The 19,304-nt window shown below is 39.7% G+C and overlaps 1 protein-coding gene, 1 long non-coding RNA gene and 1 pseudogene across 5 annotated transcripts in view; 2 read left to right on the top strand and 1 right to left on the bottom strand.

Annotated features, from left to right (window-relative positions):
• The window catches only part of LOC105482172 (uncharacterized), a 76,443-nt gene that overhangs the window by 52,094 nt on the left and 5,045 nt on the right, over positions 1 to 19,304 (bottom strand). The window lies entirely within an intron of this gene.
• The window catches only part of LOC105482171 (protein phosphatase 1 regulatory subunit 42), a 67,120-nt gene that overhangs the window by 43,603 nt on the left and 4,213 nt on the right, over positions 1 to 19,304 (top strand). For 3 of the 4 annotated variants that reach the window (XM_011742154.3, XM_011742153.3, XM_011742156.3), the window contains 2 exons: positions 5,615 to 5,746; positions 16,053 to 16,212. In XM_011742154.3, the coding sequence (XP_011740456.2) occupies positions 5,615 to 5,746; positions 16,053 to 16,212 (292 nt within the window). Of the gene's footprint in view, positions 1 to 5,614; positions 5,747 to 16,052; positions 16,213 to 18,696; positions 18,814 to 19,304 lie in introns of all 4 variants that reach the window. The other variant, XM_011742155.3, reaches the window with a different exon arrangement.
• Positions 839 to 5,552, top strand: LOC105482170 (U4/U6 small nuclear ribonucleoprotein Prp3 pseudogene; annotated as a pseudogene).

Below are 19,304 nucleotides of genomic sequence, written 5' to 3' on the forward strand. Positions count from 1 at the left end.
GTCCACATATTTGGTTTACTTAGCATGAGTGGAAGCAAATTTTGTATTGAGAGCAACTTATTAAAATGAAATAAATCTCATTAGGTCTATAATCTGGAATCCATTACCTGGCTCCCAGTCTTGAACCATTTTCACACCTATTAACTTCAAATAAGATCATTTGAGGCTGGCCGCGGTGGCTCACGCCTGTATTCCCAGCACTTTGGGAGGCCACGGCAGGTGGATTGCCTGAGCTCAGGAGTTCAAGACCAGTCTGGGCAACACAGTGAAACTCCATCTCTACTAAAATACAAAACAATAGCCGGGCGTGGCGGCGTGCACATATAATAATCCCAGCTACTCGGGAGGCTGAGACAGGAGAATCACTTGAACCTGGTAGGCGGAGGTTGCAGTGAGCCGCGATCATGCCATTGCACTCCACCCTGGGCGACGAAGTGAGAGAATATCTCAAAAAAAAAAAAAAAAAAAAAAAAAGATCATTTGCTAAAAATCAGATGGAATCAGGTTAATGGAGGCACAGTTTCCTAGTCATTCCTCAGCTCTGCTTGGGACATTAACATGAGGAAGAAGAGATTACAATAAAAGACTTAGAATTTTCATTCCTTATCTTTATAGTATATTTTAAAAGTATGTATTGATTACATATATCTCATCCAAAAATATACTAACAAGTTATATAATTATTAATAAAAATAGATCTGGAAAGACATCAATAAATATAAGTGGCTGGAAAAACTGAGCATCAAAGAATGACCTTTAGAGTAGAGGCGGGGTTTCACCACTTTGGCCAGGCTGGTCTCGAACTCCTGACCTCAAGTGATCCACCCGCCTTGGCCTCCCAAAGTGCAGGGATTACAGGCATGAGCCACCGGCCCAGCCTGACACCACTGTTAAATTAGGGAGAAAAGGTTAAGGAAGGATGGCTAATTCTAGTTATCACGACTGTGAAAGGATTTACTTTCTATCAGAAAGACTGTGTTTAACACAAACGCAGAAGCCTCGCTCTTCATTCTAGCAGAATTTTGCTTTTGCACACTTATTCGCCATATGAGGAAAACTACAAGTAACCCAATTTCCGCTTCAGGAAGTTAAAGACATTAACTTGGCAGAAATAGGCTTAGTCCGGGAAACAGAAAGCAAGCAACTTGTTCAGGGAAACTTTTCAGTTCTGCGACGCATGCGCTCTGCCTCCAGGAAAGTGGCAAATACGGCTGCACGAATTGGCGGCCCGACCCTCCCTGGTCACATTTTGGGAGACAGCGGTGTGGCAGCGGCCGTGGCGATAGCGACGACAGGCCTAGGGCGGTCAGAAGGTTTCTGGTTCAGGTTTAACTTTCGGCTGCCGTCTCGGGGCTGAAGTTTGTGAGCTGTAGTATTGAGTCCCATTCGAGCTATTGTTCTCTTTTTCCTGAAAAATGGCACTAAGAGGGAGCTGGATGAGCTGAAACCATTGATCTTTTCACAGTCGTTGATAACTAGAATTAGACACTCCTTAACCTTTTCTTCCTAATTTATCAGTGATGTCAGGCTGGGCACAGTGGCTCACGCCTGTAATCCCAGCACTTTGGGAGGCTCCAAGGCGGATGAGAAGACAGTGAAGAGCGTGCTGGGTTTCTCAGAGCCTACAGTGGTCACAGCAGCATTGAACTGTGTGGGGAAGAGCATGGACAAGAAGAAGGCAGCCGATCATCTGATACCTTTTCTTGATGATTCTACTCTCCGATTTGTGGACAAACTGAGGCTGTAGGAGAAAGGCGGAAGCTCTAGGCATTCCAAGTCTAGCAGTGACTGAAGCAGAAAACGAGAGCTAAAGAAGGTGTTTGGTGATGACTCTTGAGATCTCTAAGGAATCATCAGGAGTAAAGAAGCAGCGAATACCCCGTTTTGAGGAGGTGGAAGAAGAGCCTGAGGTGATCCCTGGGCCTCCATCAGAGAGTCCTGGCATGCTGACTAAGCTCCAGATCAAACAGATGATGGACGCAGCAAAATGACATATGGAGGAGAGGAAAAAACAGCTACGCTTTATTAGCCCCCCTACACCTCAGCCAAAGACGCCTTCTTCCTCCCAACCAGAGCTACTTCCAATCAGCCACACTATTCTGCCCTCCCAGGCTGCCACTTTCATGAATGATGCCATTGAGAAGGCAAGGAAAGCAGCTGAACTACAAGCTCGAATCCAAGCCCGGGTGGCACTGAAGCCAGGACTCATCAGCAATGCCAACATGCTGGGCCTGGCTAATCTCCATGCCATGGGCATTGCTCCCCCAAAGGTGGAGTTAAAAGACCAAATTAAACCTACACCACTGATCCTAGATGATCAAGGGTGCACTGTAGATGCAACATGCAAGGAGATTGAGCTGACACACTGCATGCCTACTCCTGCCAATATTCGTGCTGTGAAGAGGGAACCATTCAAGCAACAGCTAAAAGAAAAACCATCAGAAGACATGGAGTCCAATATCTTTTTTGACCCTGAGTCTCCACTGTCGCTTCCCAGCGCCAGAAACGCACTTTTAAATTCCATGACAAGGGCAAATTTGAGAAGATTGCTCAGCAATTAAGAACAAAGGCTCAACTGGAGAAGCTTCAGGCAGAGATTTCACAAGCAGCTCAAAAAATAGGCATCCATACTTTGACTAGGCTTGCCTTCATTGCTCCTAGGAAGGAGCTAAAGGAAGTAGATATCCCTGAAATTGAGTGGTGGGACTCACATAATCCCCAATGGCTTTGACCTTACAGAGGAAAATCCCAAGAGAGAAGATTATTTTGGAATCACAAATCTTGTTGAACATCCAGCCCAGCTCAATCCTCCAGTCGACAATGACACACCAGTTACTCTGGGAGTGTATCTTACCAAGAAGGAACAGAAAAAACTTCAGAGACAGACAAGGAGGGAAGCACAGAAGGAACTACTAGAAAAAGTCAGGCTGGGCCTGATGCCTCCTCCAGAACCCAAAGTGAGAATTCTAATTTGACGCAAGTATTAGGAACAGAAGCTGTTCAAGACTACACGAAGGTAGAAGTCCATGTCAGAGCTCAGATGGCAAAAAGACAGAAAGTGCATGAAGAGGTCAATTCTGCCTGAAAACTCACAGCAGAATAGAGAAAGGTCAAGAAAATTTAAAAGCTTAAGACATTTCACAGGGGTACACATATCTGTATATGGAGTTAGAAATTTGAGCACCCCAGCCAAGAAGTTCAAGATTGAGATGGAGTTAGAAATTTGAGCACCCCAGCCAAGAAGTTCAAGATTGAGGCCACTGCTGGGCAACTGTACCTGACGGGGTGGTGGTACTGCACAAGGATGTCAACGTGGTAGTAGTGGAAGGGGGCCCCAAGGCCCAGAAGAAATGTAAGCATCTTAATGCTGCATCGGATAAAGTGGGATGAATGGACATCTAACACAAAGGGAGATGATCATGAGGAATCTAATGAGGAAGCTGTGAAGAAAACCAACAAATGTATACTATTCTGGGAGGGTACAGCCAAAGACCGGAGCTTTGGAGAGATGAAGTTTAAACAGTGTCCTACAGAGAACATAGCTTGTGAGCATTTCAGAAAGCATGGGGCTGAACATTACTGGAACCTTGCCCTAAGTGAATCTGCGTACAGTCCACTAATTGAGACTACTGCAAGCCCTTGCCTCTCCCCTCTTGCCTTTGTCTCTTCTGTCCTCTCATTTATTCTGTTTCCCAACCCACTCCCACTTGTATGATCTCAGAACTATGCCAAGCAGACATTGGGACAAAGGGAGAATATCTTGCTCCCTTCCCCAGTTAGCCTGGTGTTGCCCTTTATTCCCCTTATGTGCATATGATTAAAGAGGTTTTTTTAAAATAAATAATAAAAAAGATGACTTTTATTGTAAAGTTGTAAGTACTAAGATATTTGACAATTTCTTATGGTTTGGATAGTACTAGCATCTTCAGTGAAAAAAAAAGTGCATGAAATAAGATATGGAGACAGTTTTACTTCTAGATTCTATAGTTCTAGTTTATATTCTTTGTTTCAACATTTTGTTTTGTACTTTGGGTATAACACAATATTATGGCTCATGTTTAAGTGGCAGTATTAATATTTTCAGTAGTACAACTAATATTTTATCAGAATATTGTCATTATCCCTGAAATAATGTGTGATCTAATAAATTTTACTACATCCTTTCTACATTCTGGGATCTAGTGGATTACATGAATAATGAGAGAAAATATCTAATTTTCAAAACTACTATACATAAATTTCATTAGGAAAAAATCTATCAAGCAGAGTCCTATGGAAAGAAAGAAAAAATTTTGAAGAAAAAAATCATCCTTCTATTAAATGAAGGTCATCTGTGTTCATGTAATTGAGGAAACAATATAGGCAATATAAAATAACCTTTAATAAGGGAATTGTTCAGTATTTCATAATATATCCACAAACAATAGAACACCAGCCATTAAAAACTGTATTTAAGGAAAAACATGGTAAAATATTCACAACACAATATTAAAAAGCAGGATGCAAAACTAATATAAATAGAGGATTCCAATTTTACATACATATATCGAAAATAAAAACATGCTAAGAAATATACAAAAGTGTTACCAGTGATTATTTCTCATTGGGGAATAATTTTTTTATTTTTTGTGTGTTTTCCAAATGTCTTACAACATGCAAAAATTATTTGTATAATTTATGAAGCTCAATTTCTATCACACCTCTGTAATCCCAGGGCTTTGGGAAGCCGAGGTGAGAGGATTGTTTGAGGCCAGGAATACAAGAGCAGCCTGGGCAACATAGTGAGATCCCACCTCTACAAAAAAAAATGTCTTTAATTATCCAGGCTTGGTGGCACATGGCTATTGTTCTAGCTACTCTGGAGGTTAAGGCAGGAGGCTCACTTAAGCTGAGGAGTTTTGAGGTTGCAATGAGCTAAGATCATGCCACTGCATTCCAGCCTGGATGGCAGAGTGAGATCCTGTCTCAAAAATAAATAAATAAATAAATAAACAAACATAATAAGGGGTATGGTCAGGCACGGTGGCTCATGCCTGTAATCCCAGCACTTTGGGAGGCCGATGCAGGCGGACTGCTTAAGCTCAGGAGTTTCAGGCCAGTCTGGGCAACATGGCAAGACCTTGTCTCTACTAAAAATACAAAAAAATAGCTGGGGATGGTGGTGCACACCTGTGGTCCCAGCGACTCGGGAGGCTGAGGTGGGAGGATCACTTGAGCCCCAGGGGGCAGAGGTTGTTGTAAGCCAAGACCACCCTATGCACCCCAGCCTGGATGACAGAGCGAGACCTTGTCTCCAAAAAAAAAAAAAAAAAAAAGAAGGGGTATGGATAATAATTACGGAGCCTTTTAATGTTTTATTTGATGATATTTCCATTGTTTATAACAAGCATATGTTCTTTTTGGAATCAGAAAAAAATCTATAAATAAAATCTCAACAAAAGTACATACGTTGCGTAATTAACGTATTTTAAAAACAAATTTATTTCAGTCTATGGTGTAACTTAAGTTTCTGTGCTCTGAACCAGAATTGCATATTTTGACTTATGTTTATATGTATATATTGTATATATGTATATATATGTATATATTTTTAAATGTATGTATTTTTCTCCAGAATTTCTTGATGGAAAAGAAATTAAAAATATAGAAAGACAATTTCTAATGAATTGGAAAGCATCCAAAGACGCCAAGAAAATCAGCAAAAAAAGGAGCAGTAAAAATGAGGATGCAAGCAATTCACTCATAAGTAAGCACTCTGTCACTCATTAGGTGACTGCTCTTCTAGCAAAGGAAATATTCTAAGCAACAGAAAAATGCCAACAAATAAAATGTTTTTTGTTTAGTTTGTTGTTGTTTTATGGGTTTTTTTAAAACTTATTTACTTAGTTGTACATAAGTACAATTTGTCTTGTAATGGAAATTTTACCTATAATGTTTATGTAAATGGTAGCCACTGTGAACAACAGCTGTGTTTGGTTTTGTGTAGACATAGAGCCACAAGGGTAGGGAAAAATGTGTAATTTTATATCTGGCAAAAGTGCATGATATCAGCTATGTAAATTGTGAAACCTAAGCCACTCGTATATTTGTTAAGTAACAGTGCAAAAAGGCCAGGCACGGAGGCTCACGCCTGTAATCCCAGCACTTTGGGAGGATGAGGAGGGTGGATCACCTGAAGTCAGGAGTTCAAGACCATCCTGGCCAACATGATGAAACCCTGTTTCTACTAAAAATACAAAAGATTAGCCGGGCATGGTGACAGGTACCTGTAATCCCAGCTACTTGGGAGGCTGAGGCAGTAGAATCGCTTGAACCCAGGAGGCGGAGGTTGCAGTGAGCCAAGATCGTGCCATTGCACTCCAGCCTGGGCAACAAGAGCAAAACTCCATCTCAAGAAAACAAAAAGGTGCAAAAATAACATTTTTTGTCAATATAGAAAATAAAAATATATCATGGCCACATCTGTGGACTGTCCCCCTTCTTATGCACATACTCCAACACCTGAAAATTTGGATTATAATATACCTAAAGTTGTGTTACAAAGGACATACCAACCTCCCTTGCCTAACTAATGCAACAAAATGTAACTAAGAGCCATGTGTAACAGTTATCTTCATTTTGGAGCATCCAAGAATTGACTAGTCTGGCCGGGCACAGTGGCTCATGCCTGTAATCCCAGCACTGTGGGAGGCTGAGACAGGCGGATCACCTGAGGTCAGGATTTCAAGACCATCCTGGCCAACATGGTGAAATCCCATCTCTACAAGAATACAAAAATTAACCAGCCATGATGGCAGGTGCCTGTAATCCCAGCTACTCGGGAAGCTAAGGCAGGAGAATCACTTGAACCTGAGAGGTGGAGATTGCAGTGAGCCAAGATTGCGCCATTGCACTCCAGCCTGGGCGACAGAGCAAGACTCCATCTTAAAGAAAAAAAAAGAAGAACTGCCTAGTCACAGATTTGTTAGCCCACAACGTTGCAATGAGCCCCTTCCTCCTTTCCATGATAGTGTTTGATTCTACGACTGACTAAGGGAGGGGATAAGGACATAGTGAAGGGGCTAGGCCAGGGAAATAGAAAAAGGGAAATGGGGACACTGTAGTGAGGTTTTATGCACAGATAGCATATCCTAGGAGCTCTGTCACTCTAGGACATGGTGTCTGACATGAGGAGGAATACAGGTGGAGAGGTATGGAGCTCTAGTGATTTTGCCATATCATGTTCACTGAATACAAACTATGGGGCCAAACGTGGTGGTTCACACCTGTAGTTCCAGCACTTTGGGAGGCTGAGGTGGGAGGATAGTTTCAGCCTAGGAGTTCAAGATCAGTTTGGGCAACATAGTGAAACCTCATCTATACAAAAAATATTTTAAAATTAGCCAGGCATGGTGGCATGTGCCTATCGTCCCAGCTACTTGGGAGGCTGAGGGAGGAGGATCACTGGAGCCTGGGAGATCAAGGCTGTGGTGAGCGTGATTGTGCCACTTCACTCCAGCCTGGGGAACAGAGCAAGACCCCATCTGAAAAAAATAAAGAATATAAACTATGGAAAATCATTAAGTAGAATGGGACTTTCTTAGTTGATAATATACTCATGAGTAAATTGCAATATACTGTGTTGTAATGTGAATTTCTCAAGATCTGAAACTTCTAAAATAGTCAGAAGGCATGATTCCTTTGTTCATTCCTGACTGGCTGTGAAGGGCAGAACTAGACCTAGAGTAAGGATTCTAGTATTTTATATATTTTCAGTATTACATCAAAGATGTCACTTTTTAAATATTTAATACCAGCCTCACCCCAGAACTGGGCCAATTCTAAAAATAATGTAGTTTCTTTCATTTTAACTGATTTCAAAAATTCTTCCTAATTTAGGGACAACTACATTAATTGTTAACTTCAAGGAAATTTGACAAAATAATATGTCTTTAAATTTACAACTTAAAAAAATTATAGTCTACTAACGAAAGCAATCTATACAATGCAATCCCTATAAAAATACCAATGACATTCTTCACAGAAATAGAAAAAAAATCCTAAAATGTGTGTGGAACCCCAATAACCAAAACAATACTGGGCAAAACCAACAAAGCCAGAGCCACCACCTACTAGACTTCAAGGTATACAACAAAGCTATAGTAACTGAAACACCATGGTACTGGTATAAAAACAGAAAAATAGACTAGTAGAACAGAATAGAGAACCCAGAAACCAATCCACTTAGCTACAGCCAACTGATTTTTGACAAAGGTGCCAAGGACATACATTGGATCACAGCTCACTACAGCCTTGATCTCCCAGGTTCAAATGATCCTCCTGCCTCAGACTCCCAAGTAGCTGAGATGACAGGTGTGTGCAACCACACCCGGCTAATTTTAAAATACTTTTTGTAGAGATGAAGTCTCACTGTGTTGCCCAAGCTAATTTGGAACTCCTAGGCTCAAGCTATCCTCCTCCTCAATAAATGGTGATGGGAAAACTGGATATCCATATGCAGAAGAATGAAACTAGACCCTCAGCTATCACCCTATGCAAAAATCAACTCAGTATGAATCAAAGACCTAAATATAAGACCTGAAACTATAAAACTACTAGAAGAAAACAGAGGAAATGCTTCAGGACATTGGTCTGTGAAAAGATTTTGTAATAGAACCTCAAAAGCACAGGCAACGAGAACAAAAATAAACAAATGGGGTATGTCAAACTAAAAAGCTTCTGCACAGCAAAGGGAACAATCAAGAGTGAAAAGACAACCTACAGAATGGGAAAAATATCTGTAAACTATTCATCTGACAGGATTATTATTCAGAATATACAAGAAACTGCAATATCTCAACAGCAAAAAAACAACAATCCAGTTTTAAAATGGGCAAAGGATCTGAACAGACATTTCTCAAAAGAAGACATATAAATGGCCAAGAAAAATATGCCCAATATCACTTAATCATCAGGAATGCAAATCAAAATCACAATGAGGTGTCATCTCATCCCAGTTAGGATGGTTATTAACAAAAAGACAAAAAATAACAACAGCTGGCCAGGCACAGTGCTCATGGCTGTAATCCCAGCACTTTGGGAGGCTGAGGTGGGTGGATCACTTGAAGTCAGGAGTTCAAGAACAGCCTGGCCAACATGGTGAAACTCTGTCTCTACTGACAATACAAAAATTAGGCGTGGTGGTGCATGCCTGCAATTCCAACTACTCAGAAGGCTGAGGCACGAGAATCACTTGAACCAGGAGGCGGACATTGGCAGTGAGCCGAGATCGCACCACTGCACTCTAGCCTGGGTAACAGAGCGAGACTTAGTCTCAAAAAATAAAAACCAAATGCTGGTGATATGGGTTGGCTGTGTCCCCACCCAAATCTCATCTTGAATTGTAGCTTCCATAATTCCCATGTGTTGTGGGAGGGACCTGGTGGAAGATAACTGAATTATGGGGGCAGTTTCCCCCACACTGTTCTCATGGTAGTGGGTAAGTCTCATGAGATCTGATGATTTTATAAGCAGTTTCCCCTTTTGCTTGGCTCTCATTCTCTCGTCTGCCACCATGTAAGACGTGCCTTTTGCCTTCTGCCATGATTGTGAGGCCTCCCCAGCCATGTGGAACTGTGAGTCCATTAAACCTCTTTTTCTTTATAAATTACCTAGTCTCAAGTATGTCTTTATCAGCAGCATGAAAATGGACTAATACAGCTGGTGAGGATGCAGAGAAAAGGGAGCTCTCTTATACACTGTTGGTGGGAATGTAAAGTTGTACAACCACTATGGAGAACAGTATGGAGGTTCCTCAAAAAACTACAAATAGGGGGCTGGACGTTGTGGCTTAGAACTGTAATCCCAGTGCTTTTGGAGGCCAAGGCAGGAGTATCAGTTGAGACTAGGACATCAAGACCAGCCTGGGCAACAAAGCAAGACACCATCTCTTCAAAAACATTATTTTTAAAATTAGCGGCCAGGCGAGGTGGCTCACGCCTGTAATCCCAGCACTTTGGGAGGCCAAGGCAGGTGGATCACTTGAGGTCAGGAGTTCAAGACCAGCCTGGCCAACATGGTAAACCCTCATCTCTACTAAAAATACAAAAAAATTAGCTGAGCATGGTGGCACACACCTGTAATCCCAGCTATTCGGGAGGCTGAGGCAGAGAATTTCTTAAACCTGCAGCCTGGGTGACAGAGCAAGACTCCATCTCAAAAAAAAAAAAAAAAAAAAAAAAGGCGAAACAAAACAAAAACCTACAAATAGAACTACAGATTTTCCTCGAATTTAAAAAAATTCCTTGAGTTAAAAAAAGAAAAAAACCTACCATATGATCTAGCAATCCCACTACTGACCATCTATCCAAAGGAAAAGAAATCAGTTTATCAAGGAGACATCCACACCCTCGTGTTTGTTGCAGGAGTATTCACAATAGCCAAGGTACAGAATCGCCCTAAATGTCCAACAGATGAATGAATAAAGAAAATGTGGTATATATACACAATGGAATACTATTCAACTATAAATAAGAATGAAATCCTGTTATTTGCAACAACATGGATGGAAATGGGGGATGTTACATTAAGTGAAATAAGCCAGAAACAGAAAGTGGAACAGTGCATGTTCTCACTCATCTGTTAAAGCTAAAAAAAAAAAAAAAAAAAGTTGATCTCATAGAATTAAAAAGTAGAACGAAGATACTACAAACTGGGACGGGCAGGGGGAATAAGGTGAGGGAAGAGAGAGATTTGGTAAAGGTTATAAAATTACAACCAGATAGGCGGAATAAACTTTAGAGTTCTATAGCAGCTGTCCCCAACCTTTGTAGCAGCAGGGACTGGTTTTGTGGAAGACAATTTTTCCATGGACCAGAAGTGTGGTGGAGGGGGATATTGTTTTGGGATGATACAAGTACATTACATTTATTATGCACTTTATTTCTATTAACATTGCACTGTAACATATAATGAAATAGTAATTCACCATAACGTAGAATCAGCAGGAGCCCTGAACTTTTTTTCCTGCAGCTAGATCATCCTATCTGGGGGTAATGGGAGACAGTGACAGATCATTGGGCATTAGATTCTCATAAGGAGTTCACAACCTAGATCCCTCACATGCACAGTTCACAATAGGGTTCGTGTTCCTATGATAATCTAATGCTGTAGTAGATCTGATAGGAGGCAGAGCTCAGGTGGTAATGCGAGTGATGGAGAGCAGATGTAAATACAGATAAAGCCTCGCTTGCTCACCTGCCACTCACCTTCTGCTGTGCGGCCCAGTTTCTAATAGGCTACAGACCAGGACCATTGGGTTGGGGACCCCTGCACTATAGGATGACCATAGATAGCAATCATATATAGTTTAAAATAGCTAGAAGGAGAATATTGAATGTTGCCAACACAAAGAAATGATAAATGTTTGAGATTATGTATATGCTAATTTCCCTGATTTGATCACTATACATTATATGTATTGCAACATCACTATGTACCCTATAAATATGTACAATTATGTCTCAACTAAATTTTTTTAAATTAGCCATTTAATTTTCTCAAAACAGTCCTTATTAATCTCTTTATAATCTAGTATGAGCACCAACTAACAAAAACAATCTTTTTTTTTTTTTTTGATAGAGTAATCTGTTGCCCAAGCTAGAGTGCAGTGGCACGATTGCAGCTCACTGCAACCTCTGCCTCCCAGGTTCAAGCAATTATCCTGCCTCAGCCTCCCGAGTAGCTGGGATTACAGGCGTGCACCACCACACCCGACTAATTTTTGTATTTTTAGTAAATAAGATTTCACCATGTGGGCCAGGCTGGTCTTAAACTCCTGACCTCAAGTGATCCACCCACCTTGGCCTTCCAAAGTCCTGGAATTACAGGCATGAGCCACTGCGCCCAGCCCAAAAACAATGTTTCAAGTCATGTAGATAAACTAACAACAAACTATCTGAAAAGAAATTATGAAAATAATCCCATTTACAATAACAACAAAAGAACAAAATACCCAGGAATAAATTTAATTAAGGAGGTGAAAGACATATGCTGAAAACTACAAAACATCGATGAAAGAAATTAAACAAGACATCTTCTGCAATGTCTGCTTATAAATTTTAAAAGAAATTAAACAAGACACAAATGAAAAGACACCTCATGTTCATGAATTGGAAGACTCAATATTGTAAAATATCCATAAGACCAAAAGTGATCCACAGATTCAATGCAATTTCTATCAAAATCCCAATGGCATTTTTTATAGAAATAGAAAAAAGCAATTCTAAAATTCATATGGAACCAATGAAGACCACAAATAGCCAAATCAATCTTAAGAATGAAGAACAAAGCTGAAGGCATCACATTTCCTGATTTTGAAATATATTACATAGATATAGTAATCGAGAGAGTATGGTACTGGCAGAAGACAGACATATAGAGAAACAGAACAGAATAGAGCGCCCAGGAAAAAATCCATGCAGATGTAATCAATTGATCTTTGACAAAGGTGCCTAGAATACACAATGGGGAAAGAAAAGTCTCTTAAACAAATAGTGGTTTTTGTTCCTCCAAAGAAGACATACAAATGGCCAACAGGTATATGAAGAAATACTCAATGTCAGTAATCATCAGGGAAATGCAAATCAAAATTGTAATCAGCTATCACCTCACACCTGTCAGGGTGGCTTTTTTTTGTTTGTTTGAGACAGAGTTTTACTCTTGTTGCCCAGGCTGGAGTGCAATGGCGTGATCTCGGCTCACTGCAACCTCCGCCTCCTGGGTTCAAGCAATTCTCCTGCCTCAGCCTCCCGAGTAGCTGAGATTACACGCATGTACCACCACACTTGGCTAATTTTGCATTTTTAGTAGAGATGGGGTTTCACCATGTTGGTCAGACTGGTCTCCAACTCCTGAACTCAAGTGATCCACCTGCCTCTACCTCCCAAAGTGCTGGTATTACAGACACGAGCCATTGTGCCTGGATGGCTACTATTTTTAAAAAGGTAACACGTGTTAGAGAGGATGTGAAGAAATTGGAACCCTTGCACACCACTGGTGGGAACGTAAAATGGTGCAGCCACTATAACAAACAGTATGAACATTCCTCAAAAAGTTAAAAATAGGACTGCCATATGACCCAACAATCCCACTTATGGATATTTATCCCAAAGAATTGAAATCAGGATCTCCAAGAGACATCAGTACTCCTATGTTCATTGCAGCACTATTCACAATAGCCAAGATGTGTAAACTAGGTACATGGACATTGGAGAGATGAATGGATAAAGGAAATGTATATTAAATGGAACATGGAACACTATTCAGCTTTACAAAGAAAGGAAATTCTGCAATATGTGACAACATGGGTGAGCCTTGAGGATATTATGCTAAGTGAAATGAGCCAGGTCAAAGAAAGACAAATACTGATTCAACTTATATAAGACTAAAATAGTTAAATTCATACACTCAAAGAGTGGAGTGCTATTGCCAGCAAATGAGGGGAGGAAAGGGGGACTTACTAATCAATGGGCATAAAGTTTCGGCCAAACAAGATGAATAAGCTCTAGAGATCTACTGTACGACATTGTACCTAAGGTAAAATAATAATGTATTGTACATTTAAAACTTTGTTAAGAGGGTAGATCTTGGCTGGGCGCAGTGGCTCATGCCTGTAATCTCAGCACTTTAGGAGGCTGAGGCAGGCAGATCACTTGAGGTCAGGAGTTCGAGACCAGCCTGGCCAATATGGTGAAATCCTGTCTCTACCAAAAATACAAAACAATTAGCTGGATATGGTGGCGTGCGCCTGTAGTCCCAGTTACTTGGGAGGATGAGGCAAGAGAACTGCTTGAACCTGGGAGGCAGAGGCTGCAGTGAGCCGAGATGGCACCACTGCACCCCACCCTGGGTGACAGAGCAAGATATCATCTAAAAAAAAAAAAAAAAAGGGAGGGTAGATCTCATGTTAAATAGTTTTGCTACAATTTTTTAAAGTCCGTATAGAATGTTATAGTTTGTAAGCTTCATTTCAGACCTTGTGGTAGTTGCTGTTATGATAATTATTAATAATTTAAAATGGAAAGCACTCGGAATTAAAAGGCAAAGAAGAGGGGGCAAGGGAAGAAAAAAGAACTGACATTTACTGTGCTAAACATTTCAGATATTTACACACATTATTGCATTTAATTATTATGACCTGTGAGGCAGAAGATTATTATATGCATTTTGCAGATGAGAAAGTTCAGTTTCAGAAAATGAAGTGACTTGTCTTGAGTTTACAAAGCTAGCAGGGGGCACAGGCTAAATTAAGCTGGGATAGAAGGACAATTAATCATCTAAAGCAATAATGCTCTACTTAGAAATTCAATTTGGTGGGAATTTGGGAAAATCACGGATATGGAAATACATGATATGTAAACAATTTTTATAACTAAAAAGGAGCTAGAGGAAATAGGATAATAAAACAAATTTCAAAATTTTATAAGGAGTACTCAAATAGATTACATAATTTACTATATTGAAAAATGGTCTCGGCTGGGTGCGGTGGCTCATGACTGTAATCCCAGCACTTTGGGAGGCCGAGGCAGGCAGATCACCTGAGGTCAGGAGTTCAAGACCAGCCTGGCCAACATGGTGAAACCCCATCTCTACTAATAGTAAAAAAAATTAACCAGGTGTGGTGGCAGGCACCTACCATCCCAGCTACTAGGGAGGCTGAGGCAGGAGAATAACTTGAACCCAGGAGGCAAGGGTTGCAGTGAGCCGAGATCGTGCCACTGCACTCCAGCCTGGGTGACAAGATGAGACACTGTCTCAAAAAAAAAAAATCATCTCTAAAATCAATTAAAATAAAATTTAAAGTGAACACACTGACTCGCTGCAGCAGAAAATTTTCTGAGCTTTTCTCAGGAGTACTTGGTTATTCTTCCTTGGCCATTTGTAGGTCCTCCCTCCCCTTTGCCCATGTTTGCCATCCCCATCCAAACAGATGGTACAAACCTGGAACTCTCAGGCTTAAAAGCAGTGACATCCCTGTATACATGTATATAAATATACAATAACTCTATCCTTTTGTATATGTCCAATAGCAGACTATATGGTCTTTATGCAAAGACTTTTATAACTGTGCAAGAGAAAGGGAAAGCATAAATTAAAATCTAGAAAATATATTATATATTTTCAAAATCTACAGTATACCTACCTTTCAGATCTTTAGAAGAGTTAAAATGAACCTTTTAAAGGCACCTCTGCACAACCAAATACATTGTAAGGGAATAGGAATTCTTAAAAAGATGGTAATAATTTTTGTACTTCCTAATCTTTTATGTATTTTTGATAGCCTCGTAAATTTAGAGCTCTATATTGGGGATTATGGTAAAATTATAGGAATTATTATAACTTCTAACTTCAAGGATCTTACAATTTAAAAATCTTATCCTAAGTATGGTCATATAGCTATATGACACAAAATTGTAAACGTACTTTAATATCTTAATAAAATCTAAAATATACTCACATCTTTTAGCACTTTCTTTTATAGCACTTCTATAGAAAAAATCATAGTAAACATTAAGCACCTCGAATGTGTCCAAGAATATGCCAGTCACTGTGGATTAGAGGTGAATAGGGCTGTCCCCACTTAAAAGGAACTTACTGCTGGAAAGGGAGGAGGATCTGAAAGCAGGTAACTGATGTGGAATGTTAAGTGCCAGAATAAAGGTATGGACATATCCCCAAAAAGATACATGACTTATTTACTCCCTACAAATGAAACAATTTGAAAAAAATAAACTAACTCAGAACAGTAAAATTAAGGGCAGTTAATATTTATATTAATGTTGGCATGCCCATTTTATTTTATTTTAAAGAGTTGACCAAGAACTTTCCTGTATAGGTTTTTGTGTATGAAAGTCTGCACTATTTTTTCTTGGGTTATTAATTTTATTACTAGTTTTACTGTGTATTCATTTAGCTCTATTTAATTTTTAGATCATCTAATATTGTCATACCCTTTTTTACAATTCAGTTATTAGTTTCAAAGCAGAATGCTTTCATTTCTTTGTGTGCTACAGGTAACTTTGAAACAATGCATCACATCGTTCCTGTTTATTACCCACAGGTGGGTAAGCCAAAATTAGTCTTTTTCTCTGAAATACAGAGATACCCTGTAAATGGAAATGCATCTCCAGAAAGTTCCCGAGAAGATTACACTAAAATTATTGAAGAGATGGGGTAGGTTCTTTCAAATATTTATGTGACTTTATCTTTTTGGTGGGGAGGAGACATCTTCACAGTAAACAAAGAGGAACAGAGGCCATCCAATCTGTCTCCTAGTTCTTTGTTCTCAATCTTTTTTGGCCAAACATAGAAAGAAAAAAAAAAGGTTCATTGTTGGTCTGCCCAAACAGTCAGAAAGTTACAGTGGGAAGGGGTGTTTCCAGAAGACTTGGCAGTTAGACTGGATACACCCACTGAGGTAAGGTAGGGGACTCAGAAAAGTTCCAGAGGCAGTAGGTAAAGACAATGATCAGGGATTCTGTCAAAGGAGCCTGAGGCCTAGCTGATGAACAGTGGGTGGGTGACTGCACAGCATATGGTTGCAGAAAGTCCAGAGGACTACAGAATTAGGCTACTTTCACCACTTCTACAAACCAGATTTTTAAGCTGTTGTCTCTGAAGGAGACAGAAGTTTCTCCTGATGAGGAAAAATTTGCTTTTTGGTTTAAAAAAGGTATTGCTTTGATGGAAAAGTAAACCAGAGCTGGGGACAGTTGTTTATGCCTGTAATCCCAGCATTTTGGGAGGCTTAGGTGGGCAGATCATTTTAGTCCAGGAGTTCAAGACCAGCCTGGCCAACAAGGAGAAACCCCTTTACAAAAAAAAAAAAAAAATACAAAAATCAGCTGGACATGGTGGTGCGTGCCTATAGTCCCAGCAACTTGGGAGGCTGAAGTGGGAGGGTCACTTGAGCCTGGGAGACAGAGGCTGCAATGAGCTGAGATCGCTCCACTGCACTCCAGCCTGGGCAACAGAGTGGGACCCCATCTCAATAAATTAAATAAATAAATATCCATACCAGAAAGTAACTGCATTTATATGTAAAACATGAGATATCTGCCATATGCTGGGCAACACTGAATATAAAAACTCATTTGAGTTTTATATTCAAAACTGATAATCCTGTTTTGAGATAATGAGATAATGAGATAATCCTGATCTCAAATATTTTGCCACAAACAAGCTGGGGAGTCAAATATGGTATAACTACTCTATAGTGTGATAAATGCTATGGGCTTTAAAAACCAGATCCTAATACATCTTATACATTTTGCATTAAACTTATTTTTTCATTTATAATCAATACAATGATTGCTCTATTGATCCTTCCAACCATATCAGATTAGTGATCGCAATATACTAAAGGCCAATAGCACATTTCATTGAGAAAGTAAACAGAGCCAGGGGACACACTTTGGAATCGTTTTCCTTTTCCCAGAACTGCCTGCTGAAGGTCAAGTGGGCTTATCATGAGACCCTCTTTGCAGGGTCCCATCAAGGGATGATGATTTAGAATTGCCTAGTATAGCCCACTTCAAGAAGCCCTGTGAACATTACTGCTGCACTGTCCTACCCCTATTCCCTGCAGAGTGGCTCAGGCTTGCTGGGATGCAGTCTTAGGAGAGAGAAGGTCTGTGGGTATGGAAAATGCTTTATTTGGGGAAGAAATGAAAGGATATGCAGGGAGTCCTCGTTTTGGTATTGCCTCCTCTCCATTCACAATAAAACAGGAGCTATGTGAGACATTTACTGCTTATGTCCATTGTCATTACCACCAAACCACTGCGTAGTTGTCCATAGCACAATAATAGTTTCTTAAAGGTTTACACAACTGTTATCAATTCCACAACAGTGCTCTTAGGTTTTATTTCTTTGCCAAGCATTTTGAAAAATCTTGCTAGTATATCATCAAGGAAGAAAATAAAACAATAAAAATGACACAGCCTCAGAAAACAATGTTGATGAATTCTATACATTGCCATGTACATTGTTAGATCAATAGTGAGCTGTGGCCCATTCCACATACTCTATAGCCCCAAGCAAAGCTCAAGTCACTAGGAGTGCACTGATAAAACATCAAATCACTCTACCCTCATTTTCCTAACTACGAACACTAAATACAGAACTAAATGCATTTTTAAAAATACAAACTGCTATGTACTGCAAAGATAGGCTATCCTAAATGAAACCAGCAAACCAGAAGGGTTCTGTGAGAACATAAGAATGTCCTGCCTCAGCCACCATCAAGTGAAGCCAATTATGTTCAATCCTGAGCCTTCAATTTTATCCTGTGAAAAAGCATTAAATAAATGTTTAAATGCTTATTATTTCCTCAGGCAATACTTTCACCTTAGGTATGCCAAAATATTGTTTTAGTATATCAAAAGATTTAATCTGTATTAAAGGAGATTATCAGTTCTACCTCTCTTTAATAAAAGGTAATCAAATATATCACAGTTTCATCAAACTCTTGATATAGATTATCAGGGCATGCCTTTTGCTAATTTTAGTAATATAACATAAATCTAGGAGATAACTAAAATAAAGCTAGAAGTTCAGTAAAGTGTTGAAAACAAAATACTCAGCCCAAACACAAAGAACAGATTTTTAGTTTCTAGAAAATTGATTAAAGCTACCCCTTGCCTTAATTACTTTAAGGGAAAGAATGAGCTGGCATCAGCAGACATGTCCCTACACTCTATATTTAATATTCAAGGTGGGGAGCCTGCTCAGAGGTGGAAATAAGCTTACAGTGCATCTTCCAAAAAGCTAAAGGTATGTGCCCCACACTCCTTTAGGGTTCTACACACTGGGGGCTGTGCCTGTATCGTATGTGGAGCCAATGAAGCAACATCTGTCCAGAGACAGGGGAATGTTTTCCACCTCTTTTATAAATGCATGCAATCTGTGCTCATGTATATTTATACAAGCCTCCTTTCCCTACTGGGAGGAAAAAGTCAGACTCATTGACGTTGTTTTTGACCCTCAAACTGAACTTGATACTATCAATGTATACTTTAATTAACGATTAGGTCAAAACTATTTTTTATTTAAAGGCTGATTCTGAACAAATGCCTTCACTGTTCAATTTTTTAAAATATGGTATTAAACAAACAAAAAGGTACACATTATTGCTTCTTTCTGTGTTTGTCACGGTAAATACTTCTGACAGATGTTTCCTCTCTTTGCAAACATGCTAGGAGGTGCTTGAGCCTTAGTAATTTTAAAATAGACATTAAATGCATTTATATATTGCATATAAAATC

The sequence above is a fragment of the Macaca nemestrina genome, chromosome 8 (genome assembly GCF_043159975.1).
Source record: "Macaca nemestrina isolate mMacNem1 chromosome 8, mMacNem.hap1, whole genome shotgun sequence".
Taxonomy (NCBI): domain Eukaryota; kingdom Metazoa; phylum Chordata; class Mammalia; order Primates; family Cercopithecidae; genus Macaca; species Macaca nemestrina.